Source organism: Vicugna pacos, chromosome 15 (assembly GCF_048564905.1).
Source record: "Vicugna pacos chromosome 15, VicPac4, whole genome shotgun sequence".
NCBI lineage: Eukaryota > Metazoa > Chordata > Mammalia > Artiodactyla > Camelidae > Vicugna > Vicugna pacos.
Window position 1 is genome coordinate 4,344,655 of NC_133001.1, and position 11,397 is coordinate 4,356,051.

The 11,397-nt window shown below is 37.9% G+C and overlaps 1 protein-coding gene across 4 annotated transcripts in view; it reads right to left on the reverse strand.

Annotated features, from left to right (window-relative positions):
• LOC102544657 (RNA/RNP complex-1-interacting phosphatase) overlaps positions 1-11,397 on the reverse strand; it is a 32,739-nt gene that overhangs the window by 11,184 nt on the left and 10,158 nt on the right. For 2 of the 4 annotated variants that reach the window (XM_072937510.1, XM_006219000.4), the window contains exons 1-3: positions 5,969-6,194; positions 4,423-4,498; positions 1,145-1,276 (exon numbers count right to left, since the gene is read on the reverse strand). In XM_072937510.1, the coding sequence (XP_072793611.1) occupies positions 1,145-1,276; positions 4,423-4,498; positions 5,969-6,069 (309 nt within the window). In that variant the 5' untranslated portion in view covers positions 6,070-6,194. Of the gene's footprint in view, positions 1-1,144; positions 1,277-4,422; positions 4,499-5,968; positions 6,195-11,397 lie in introns of those variants that run through there. The other 2 variants (XM_072937508.1, XM_072937509.1) reach the window with 1 other exon arrangement.

Consider the following 11,397-nt stretch of genomic DNA (forward strand, 5'->3'; position numbering starts at 1 on the left):
ATTCCCAATAGCCAAAAGGCGGAAACAACCTAAGTGTCAATCATCAGATGAGTAACAAAATATGGTATATACACAGAATGGAATTTACTGAGCCATAAGAAGGAATGGCATTTTGTTAAATGCTGTAACATGGATGGACCTTGAAAAAACTAAGTTGAATGAAATAAGCCAGACATAGAAGGACAAATATTGCATGATTCCACTTACTGGAGGTACCTATTCCAGGTACGTCACAGAGACAGAAAGCAGAACAGAGGTCACTAAGGGCTGGCGCGAGGGAAATGGGCTTGTTAGCGTTTAATAGTTTTTGTTGAGGATGGTAAACACTTATAAATGGTTAAAACGATAAATATTACTCACATGTATTTTACCACAATTTAAAAAAAGAGGAATAACTGGGTTCAAATTTCAATTCTTCCTTTTCTGAGTCTCAGTTTCATCATCCATAAACTTAGCAATTATAACTGTCTATGCGCTGTTAGCTTGATGCAGAGTAAGCACTCAGAGACATTGGTGCCACCGATACTTCATCAGCAAAGGACTGCTGTGAGGATTAACTAAGCTAATGGCAAACTGCTACACAAACATTAACAAACATTAGGTGTTACTGTTTTCCAAGGCCATGGAACAGGTCAGAAAAAGAGTAATTCTTTCCCACCAGTTATGTCCCACGTGGGCCAACAGAATCTATGAGTTTCTGTATCATATCAAAAGATATTGGGAAAAGAAAGCACAAAACTCAGAGAACAACTACCTTGCACCGTGACACTTACACATGCTCAGGCAACTGCTTAAAATAAATGCTAACAACATAACGGATGTTCCTTTCTTTCCTTTTAGGCTACTACTATTCTTAACTAAAAGTTTGCTTCCTTTTCAAAATATAGAATAGGGAAGCTTACAGAATTTCCTAAGCATACCCAGAGCCCACTGCCAAATATTATAATTCAGTTCATGTCTTTAATCTCATTTTGAGACAACAATTAGGTATGTGTAATTAAGGAAACCACTTGCTTCCCTTTTGGAACTATCACCCATGAAAGAAGGCCAGGATTCACCTCAGCAGAAGCTGCTAACTACTGAAATACAACGAATTATTACAGTATCAGAAAGAAGGTTCTTTTCAATTAAGGATTCCCTTTACCTCTGGTTTATAATAGCGGCAAGTATATGTTAAATCAATAATCAGTCCAAGTTCTTCATTCTGTTCTTGGATTTTGTTAAAAAGATCCAAGGGAGAAAAACGTTCTTCTGGAGCAAGGTTCTCTTCAAAACTCTGTCAGAGAGAATGAAATAAGAACGAACAAATGTGCTTACAATCCTTTATTACATTGTCCACTTATTTAAGTCCTGTGATGCTAACATATAATGAGATTCAAAGGAAAGTCTCTACTCCTCTGAATTTACAAACTGTATTACAATCCTTTCTTCGCAGAGATATTAGAGGGAAGAAAATAAGTTCATTTCTGTATAATATTTATTTCTATGTTTGTTTATTTCATGTTGGTCTCCTAACCAGACTGTAGACTCCCAGAAGGCAGGAATCACATCAATTTTGTCCACCACTGTATTGCCAGTTATAAACAAACACTTCTTGAATATCTACATACAGGAAGGATGGCTTTCATTGCTAAATATTCTATGTATTTGGCTTATTTATGCACTCTATTTCATTGATCAGCTTGGTTAAAGTACTAGCAACACACTTAAAAAAAATTTAATAGATTAGTTTTTAGAGCAGTTTTAAATTCACAGCAAAACAGCAGAAAGTGCAGTTCCCACTTATACCCTCTCTCCTTCCCCCAACACAGCCTTCCCCACTATCAACATTCTGCACCAGTGTGCTTCATTTGTGAGAATTCACGAGCTAACACCAACACATCATTATCAAAGGCCACAGTTTACACTGTGAGTCACCCTTTGTGCTGTACACTCTATGCATTTTGATCGATATATAATGACGTGTATCTGCCCATATAGTATCATACAAAATAGTTTCACTGCCCTAAAAATCCCATGCTCCCTCAACACTTATTAAAGTATAGTTGATAAGCAATACTGTGTTCGTTTCAGGTATACAGCAAAGTATATATTTTTCAGATTCTTTTCCATTATAGGTTATTACAAGATACTGAATAGAGTTCCTGTGCTCTACAGGAGGTCCTTGTTGCTTATCTATTTGAGACACGTTTAATATGGCTTAAAATCTGGTAGAGCTAGATGCTTTACTTCCACTATTATTCTACTTTTTCAGAATTTTACTGGCTGTTTAAGTTTTTCTATATGAGTATTAGAATCAGCCTAACTCAGAAAATTACTTTGAACTATTGTTAAATTTATAAATCAACTTAAGAAGATTTGACAGATTTACAGTGCTGAATCTTCTGCATAATGTTGAAAAAGCTTTGAAGAATAAATTAATTGCAACAGGGCATATGGCGGGGGGGTTATAGCTGAGTGGGAGAATGTATGCCTAGCATGCATGAGGTCCTGGGTTCAATCCCTAGTACTTCCATTAAAACAAAATAAATAAACATAATTACCACCCCCCAGAATAAAACAAAACAAACAACAAGGCATACAATTTCTCTAGTTAGTTTCTTGCAGACGTGGAGATGACAGATCAATTATTATCTCCAGCTATCTGAAGAATAACCAAGATAACTAACCTAAGTCACAAACTTTAAATAATTTTAGTTTAGATAACTTAAGTAACGGACAGAAACTAACTGAAGTCACAAGCCCTTTAGGAAACCTTCCTTGACTAACCCCGTCTGTTCTCATTTCTACCTCAATGCCATGGCATTTATTTGACACTTCACATACTCTATTTCACATTCCAGTATGCTTGAGAAGCGACTGTCAAGTACTGAGGCTGCTTTTCCTTGGGTGACTTCCATAAAACAGCCAGGGAACCAAAGCCACGTGTCACTGCCACACAGCGGTAATTAACCTCCTTAACTCCACTGCATGAACAGGGACAGCACTGGGAGCTACCATACAGCTTTGAAATCACCTTTATGGTGCCGTAAACAAGCCAAATACAGAATAAAATAACGTGAGTATACAGAGTTCAAAGACAATTTTTATAATGACATCATCAAGGAAAGCGTTGTGGTTGCATGGAGGAAAGGAAGCTAGAAAGTCTTCCTGTTTTTTCTCCTGCTCATGTACTTTCAGACAAGGGTGATAAGCAGGGACCCATGGAGAACCTCAGGAATCCACTTTTAGAGGTCACGCAGTAGGGACATGAGGAGTCAGGACAACTGCACAGAGAGGAGGAGGAACATAGGAGAAAATTCACAGTAACTCCAAGTGTGGGTTGGGAGTCCACTCATTCATTCAACAAAGATCTGCTAAGTATTTATTATATGTCAAACACTATACTTGGTGTTGGTGGATGTAAATAAGAAAAACATATGTTTACCTTTATGAAATGACTAATTTTATGTCCAGAGAAGCAGAAGAACTAACACAGTAGGTTAAAAAGGAACCCTGACTTCTGAGTCACAAGTTAAATAAATTCCCAATACACTCACGGTGGGCTTTCCCTGATACTAGTTCATGCCATGCCGGGCAGTTCAATGAGACGTGGAAACTCTCTCATCATTTTTATATTTGTCAAATACCTTCCCCATCTATTCCTTTTTCAGTCAAACAGAAACAATTTTCAGTTTCCAGGCTGAAATTCTGACCTTGCTCATCCAGGCTATTTTTTTGGTTGTGATGCTGTGAGTGTCTTATTGGCATTTAGTTGGTGGGGGTAATGGATGTTAGACATCTTGCTAAATTCGGCATAGTCCTACAAATATGTCTCACATCCTCAATGACTTTTGAATAACCTAGTCAACATTCAAAAAAACTGTTGGTAATTACCTAAGCCTCAGAACCTAACTGTATTTTACAAATAAACACAAAGCTTTTGTGTGTGTGTGTGTGGCAGTTTTAATGTACATTAAGTTTTCCAGGATATTAACCACCTTATCAACCTAGTGAAGACTGTACTTTGTTTTATTTGGAAATCTAGTAAGAGCTGTTCACTCTCACGGCAACTCCTGCCACTAACACAATATAATCCACCTAAATCAGTCTGCATTTGCAGTTTTTGCATTTGTGGTGCAAGCAACTGATTATCTCTTTATTTCTGGTATAGTCATGCCCAAATATTTACACATTGAAATACATATTACTTTATTATAAATTATTTTATCTATTCTTTGTTTATAGTTAGAGTATTATATTGATTTTTTTCCTTTAAAATTAAGTTATATTTATCTATGAATTTCATTTCAGAATAACAAAGCGGGGTATTACAAAGTATTTGCTATAAAAAGAAAAAATGGAGCATGAGAGGATTGAGAACCAGGGGTCTATATGGTGAATTCAGAGCTCTGAAAGAATACTGAATTAACTTTTGCTTACCTTTTTCAAAGGAACTTTGAAAGCAATGAAACGAGTCCCAGGCATCCGCTGTCCAACTGGGAGATAGTCTTTCCACCTATTAACACATTCTTTGTTAGCAAATGTTATGGTAGCCTATCTCCCTAAATAGGATGGAGGCTCCTTGAAAATGGAAATCACAGCTCTGGACAGTAGGTCCCCTCTTCTTTCTGCTTTGCATTTTGCTGCTCCACTTATTCAACCCCACCTAGTAACAGCCTATACTTCCCTTCGTCCTGTTTCCCCATCGTGAAAACAGATGAAAGGCAACAAGACAGTGCAAAGGTCTCAACCAACAAGGTACTATCTAAAACCAGAGATGGCCAGAACTTCTGTATCCCTCATAAAACCTAGCTCAGTCCTGAATGCTAAGATATCATTAATACATGCATGTTGACCAAAATACTTAAAAATTCAATTCTTTCACTTCACAGTTGACTTTCAGTCCTCATCCAACTAATGCCATCAAACTCAATAGCTAGGAAACTAAGTTTATATCTTAAAAGAAAATCTGACAGAAAAGGGATTGTGAACTTCACTTAATGCTAGGAATCACAGTGAAAAGTAATATTGGAACTGACTTCTGTTAGGATGAGTTAGAACAAAGGTTAATTCAGTGTAACAGAAGCACAGAAAGTGAGGACAGAAGTGGCACAAGATGAGGCTAGAGATGCAGAGAGGATTCTAAACTGTGAGGTCTTAAAGCCCAAGAGTTTTTATTTATTATTATTATTCTTAAAACAATGTTTTTGAGCGATGTTTATGAGCAATATTCCAACTTGCCAATTAAAAACATTTCTTGGGTGAAGAATGGATTGGAATGAAACAGAAGTAGATATATGGACACTAGTTAGGGCCTAACTGCAATTGACAGGCAAATTCAGGACGAGGATGCTGATGGACAGTTGACAGATTCGAAAGAAATTCAGGAGATAAACCGAAGCGGACTTAACGGGGTGTGAGACGGTGGAAAGGAAGATATCAAGGAATAAAAAGCTCACTGCACATACAAGCAGTCTCAGAATTAATCATTTGAATGTACAGAGGTAGCTCTCTCAAGTGACACTGGTTAGAAAGCAACCCTCTGTGATTCCCAAAACACAATAAATCAACTTTTTTCTTGGAAAATTCGGCGGTACCGGTGGGTTTTTCTCCACTCAAACGTAGTTATTACTCACATTTTCTGTGCCAAAATAACACACCTTGAGGAACTGAAGGGGACCCAATTTTGGTAAATAAGGGGTATCCTCAACACTGACAGTCCCATCTGAAAAAGCAATCCCTCTGCATTTTACCCAAGGAACAATGGCCAGCACCTCGCTTTAAAACGATGGGGAGAAATCAGAAAATCAGACTCTCCTTCTCAGCTACCGTGAACCCAGCCGCCAGAGGGTCAATGTCCCCGAGCGCAGGGCGGCCGGGCCAAGCCCGCCGGGGGGAAGAGCGGCAGGCAGAGCGCACGAAAGGTGAAGCGCAGCCCAGGAGCTAAGCGCTGGAAGGGCCACACCCGGGGTCCAAGGCGTATTACCTTTCGGGGATGTGGTTTCCGCCCTTCTTCTTGGCAGAGGAATTTCCAGGAAACTTGCGTGCCTGGTCCCAGGGCCCCCGGGCATGATGCCATTGGCTCATGTGGCCCCCAAGATGCCGCCGACAAAACGCCAAGAGTGCCAAAGTCGCCAGGCCTGGGCCCTCCACGCCAGCTCAGACCCCGAACCGGAAGCACCTAGGCAGCAACCCACGCAGCTCCCAGGCCTTCTCGCTACTGCGCGTGCGCCAGGGCCCGCCGAGATGACGTCATCACGCCAGCTGCCCGAGAAACTTGATTAGTGAACAGCTCTCTGCGGGCTGCAGTGCCCTCCTTAGCCAGCGGCTGGTGGGTAGCGCAGGTCTGTGAGTTCGTGTGTGTACCCTTCGGAATTCTAGCAGTATAGGACAGGGAAAATGGTCCGTCTCCCAGTTCCTTGCGTGGTTCTTTCAGACATTTTCCAAGAGCCTACATTCACACTTATTGTATCTCGTATATAAATATTTGTACGTAATGCAGATCCTATATTTTATATAAAAGCAGCATACTATACATGTTCTACAATCTATCTTGGATATTGATTTTTTTCTAGTAAACTTCTGCTTATATGCATTCTATTCTTTTAGTGGCTTTGTAGTATCTCACTGGTTATAAGAATCATAATTTATATAATCAGTACAATGTTGATGGACTTTGCATTTTTTCATTTTTTTTGGTCCTCTGTTACAGATAGGCTGCAATGTGAACATCTTTGTACATGTATACAACTATATCTAAATTTCTATAAGTAGAATTGCTGGAATGAAGGCGATGCAAACTTAAAATTTTGGAAGATACTGCCTTATTACCCTCCAAGAATATTATATCAACCTACACTCTCACTTACAGTGAAACTTTTATTAGGTTCCTGTCATGTGCCTGGTATCACACTAGAGGTGGACAGCATGTATTTATGTTTGCAAAAAAAAAAAAGCTGAGAGAGTTAACAGTGGAGCTTAAGTCTAAGATTGCCACACAGTATTAGGCATAGAGATCTGTTAGAAAAAGTATGAATTCTGCCACAAGTGGAACAGCAAAGTACTGCATGTCCTACAGTAGGTCTGATGGTAAAATAGAGTACTAAATTCCAGATTAAACTGCAGATAAATACAATAGCAATTTTTTTGTTAGTTTACCTTTTAGTTTCAAATTTCTGGAAGCATCTTACATACACTGTTAGTAATCTTCACAACCATTTGAGAGCTGGGTAAACCAAGGGTCAGGAAGAGCAGAATTACTGAATAAATGAATGAATGAATATGAAAGATCACTGGCTTTAGCATCTTTGGGAGAGTCATATTCTCACCAAGTTTAAATCCACAAGCATTTACAATTCTGAAAACTTCCACATAATTAAAAACGGGTCAATATTAGTAAACTGATATTTGGAAAAAAAGACATACGTTAGCACAGCAGTTTGCAAACTCTCAATTAGGCACATTCAAATCTGGTGCTAAATCATAAAATATTCTTCTGAAATTTGTGAAAAAAATCTAAGGCATATGATGGCCAAAAAGTACAAATGATACAAATATGTATAAGAAATGACAATATCCAAAACGCGATATAACTCTTTCAGAAACTAGAGAAGCTATACTGGTCTTATACTTCCAATTTGCTAAAATATATGAGCATGGAGTGGGAATAAACTCAGTCATAGTTATAATACAAAAAATCCAAACCTAGGCATAACAGTGTTTCCAGAAAGTATGGAAACTAGTAAAGAATAGGCCTTTGGATGGGAGTGGGGTCAACATGAGGCAAAAGAATGCCTTCATGTGTATGTAGTACACTGGAATGGAAAATATAGGTGCACTGGACAGCTGAGTATTTGATACTAACAAAACCTACCAGTATCTGGTAGGGCTCCAGGTACCACGTAGGGTTTGAGGGATTCCAGTATTTAATTAAATCAAAACTTGCCAATGGGAAGAGTTAGGGAGAGCCTCAGGGGTAGATGGACTAGGTCTGTTACACCAAGACATGTGTCAGTTACCCTGATGGGTACAAAATGCACGAAGTGGATCTATGGGACGAAACAATACCCTAACTATAAAAATTAGGCTTTAAGTCAGGGCAGGGCTTGATGCTAAGTTCCAAAGTGTTGAACTGGAACGCTTTAGTTTCTTCCTCCTATATGTAAGATTCTTTTAGAAGTTAAGATGATGCTGAGCATCCAAGCTAACGTTCAATGACTAGAATTAGAGAGAGTGAGTAAGTTGTACAGGCTTGGAACCAGGAAGGGCCTAACTAAGGGTTTGCCTAAATAGAATTAAACGTTTGAATTGAATACTTTAATATGTAAACATTTTACTGCTATCAACATTAGTCTAACCATACTTCTCCCCAATCTCACACCACCTACCCTAACCTGCAGTAGCTATGAATTCCCCTGATTTCCGTGGCAATATAGAGAAAAGACAGACTGATGTGGGTTGCAGGAATTTAGTATATGTTTTTAGCCTCACATTACATACTAGTATCAGGGTAGTGGACCATCTAGAGTATGAAGCTTAGGGTAAAAAATACCTTGGAAAAAACTTTAAAGCTCGAGCCATACCTCTACACGGCAATGAATTTCACAATTTCTTCTCAGATAAATATCATTCTTTGTCACTGAAAAAAACTCATATCTCATAATAGGAAAAACAGGACTATGAATTAAATATGTGTCTGGAGGTCCCATCTATGAGCTATCTTCTTGGTACTAAGAAAGTCCCCAGACAAATCGACCTGTGCACCCCTGAAAGCTTACCACCAATGAAAGTGACTAGGTCCATAGATTTCCTCACTTAAACCAGCTTACTCCACATATAGATCCTTAGAAACTCAGCCATAACTCACGTTGTCACAGTCGCAAGAGTGGTTAGTGACAAAAGCACTAACCAGGGCAACAAAAACGGAGCAATCCAGGCCAAGTCGGGCTGACAGCCGATATCTGCCCCTTACGCTTGGGTGCACAGTGCAACTCATCACGGTGCCTTTTTCACAGACCCCTTTTTAAGTTTCCCCGTAAAAATCCATCAGATTAAGTTAATTCACGATGCTTCAAAATAAACAACTGTCAAGAGAAAAACATGCAATATGTCTTACAATGTCAGATTCCTTGAAAATATGACAAAGACAGAACCATGTAGAAGAAACCAGAGCAATGAAAAACAATCTGTGTTAGACATAGAAAACCGACTTATGATTACCAGAGGGGAAGGAGGTGGGAAGAGATAAACCGGGAGCTCAAGATTTGCAGATACTGACTGGTATATTAAAACAGATGAACAAGTTTATACTGTATAGCACAGGGAACTATATTCGCTATCTTGTAGTAGCTTATGGTGAAAAAGAATATGAAAATGAATGAATATATGAAAATATGTATATTTATGTATGATTGAAGCAATGTGCTGTACACCAGAAATTGACACAACGCTGTAAACTGACTATACTTCAATAAAGAAATAAATATTTAACCTTCTTTGCCATTAAAAAAAAAAACCTTTCATTGAAGTGGGTATAGAAGAAAAGTACCTCGACATCATAAAGCCCATAGGTGACAAGCCCACAGCTAACATCACACTCAACAGTTAAAAGCTGAGAGCTTGCGATTAAGCAAAAGGATAAAGAAAAAAAGGCATCCAAAGCAGAAAGAAAGAAGTAAAACTGTCACTATTTGCAGATTACATGGTATTACATATGGAAAACCCTTAAGACTCCATCAAAAAAAAACAACCTTGTTATAACTAATAAAAAATTCAGGATACAAAACACTGTTGTGTTTCTATTCAATAATAATAAACTATCAGAAAGAGAAATTAAGAGAGCAATTCCATTTACAATTGCATTAAAAAGAATAAAAGACTTAGGAATAAATTTGGAAATTACCTGTACACTGTAAACTGTACAATATTGATGAAAAATACTGAAGAAGGCACAAATAAACTTAAAAGTATTTCACGCTTATAGATTGGAATAATAATACTTTAAAAATGTTCATACTATTCAAAGCAAACTACAGATTCAATGCAATCCTTATCAAATTTCCAATGGCGTTTTCCTCAGAAATAGAACAAACAATCCTAAAATTTGTATGGAACCACAAGACCCCAAATAGCCAAAGCAACCTTGATAAAGAAGAACAAAGCTGGAAGCACTATGCTCCCTGGTTTCAAACAAAGCAACAGCAGTCAAGACAGTATGGTATTGGCATTAAAAACAAACACATATGGAGGAAGCCAACTCCACGGATGGCGGTATAGGAAAAGGGGCAGCTCTGAAGGATGTAATTTGCGGTCATATTGAATTGAGTCAGTCACGTGAGTTGCATTCCCTTTGGACTTACTGCAGTATTAAAGAATAAATTTTCATATTGCTAAAACAAACAAACACATAGATCAATGGAAGAGAACAAAAAATACAGAAATAAGCTGACACTTGTATGGTCAATTAATTTATGACAAAGCAGCCAAGAATATACAAAGGAGAAAGGACAGTCTCTTCAACAAATGGTGTTGAGAAAACTGAACAGTTACACGCAGAAGAATGAAACTGGACCACTATCTTATGCCATACACAAAAATTGTCTCAAACTGGATTAAAGAATTGAATGTAAAACTTGAAGCCATATAACTCCTACAAGGAAACATAGGTGGCAAGTTCATTCACATAGGTTTTGACAGTGATTTTTTTTAGTATGACACTAAAAGCAAAAGCAACAAAAGCAAAAAGCAAAAAGTGAGACTACATGAAACAGAAAAGCTTCTGTATAGTAAAGGAAATCATCAACGAAATGAAAAGGCAAATGACTGGGAAAAAGCTTTTGCAAACTGTTTTTGATAAGGGATTAATATCAAAAATATGTAAAGAACTAAAAAAAAATCATCAGCCAAAACACAAGCGACTCAATTTAAAAACAGGCAGATCTGAATAGATAGATGACATACAGATGGTCAATCAGTACATGAAAACAGGCTCAACACCACTAACCATCAGGGAAATGCAAACCAAAACCAAAGATCAGCTCATATCTGTTAGAACGGCTGTTACCAAAAACGCGAACTAACAAATGCTGGTGAGGATGTGGAGAAAAGGGATCACTGTACATTGTTTTTGGGTAAGTAAATTGGTGCAAACACTATGGAGGTTCCTCAAAAATTGAAAATAGAACCACAATATGATTCAGCAATTCCGCTTTTTGGGTGTATATCTGAAAAGAATGAAAACACTAAATTGAAAGAACATATATGCACTCTCATGCTCATTGCAGCATTATTTATAATAACCCAGAAAAGGAAACAATCTAAGACCTAATTGTCCATCAGTGGGTGGATGGCTTAAGAAAATGTGATATATATACATACACAATGAAATATTATTAAGCCATAAAAAGAATGAAACCT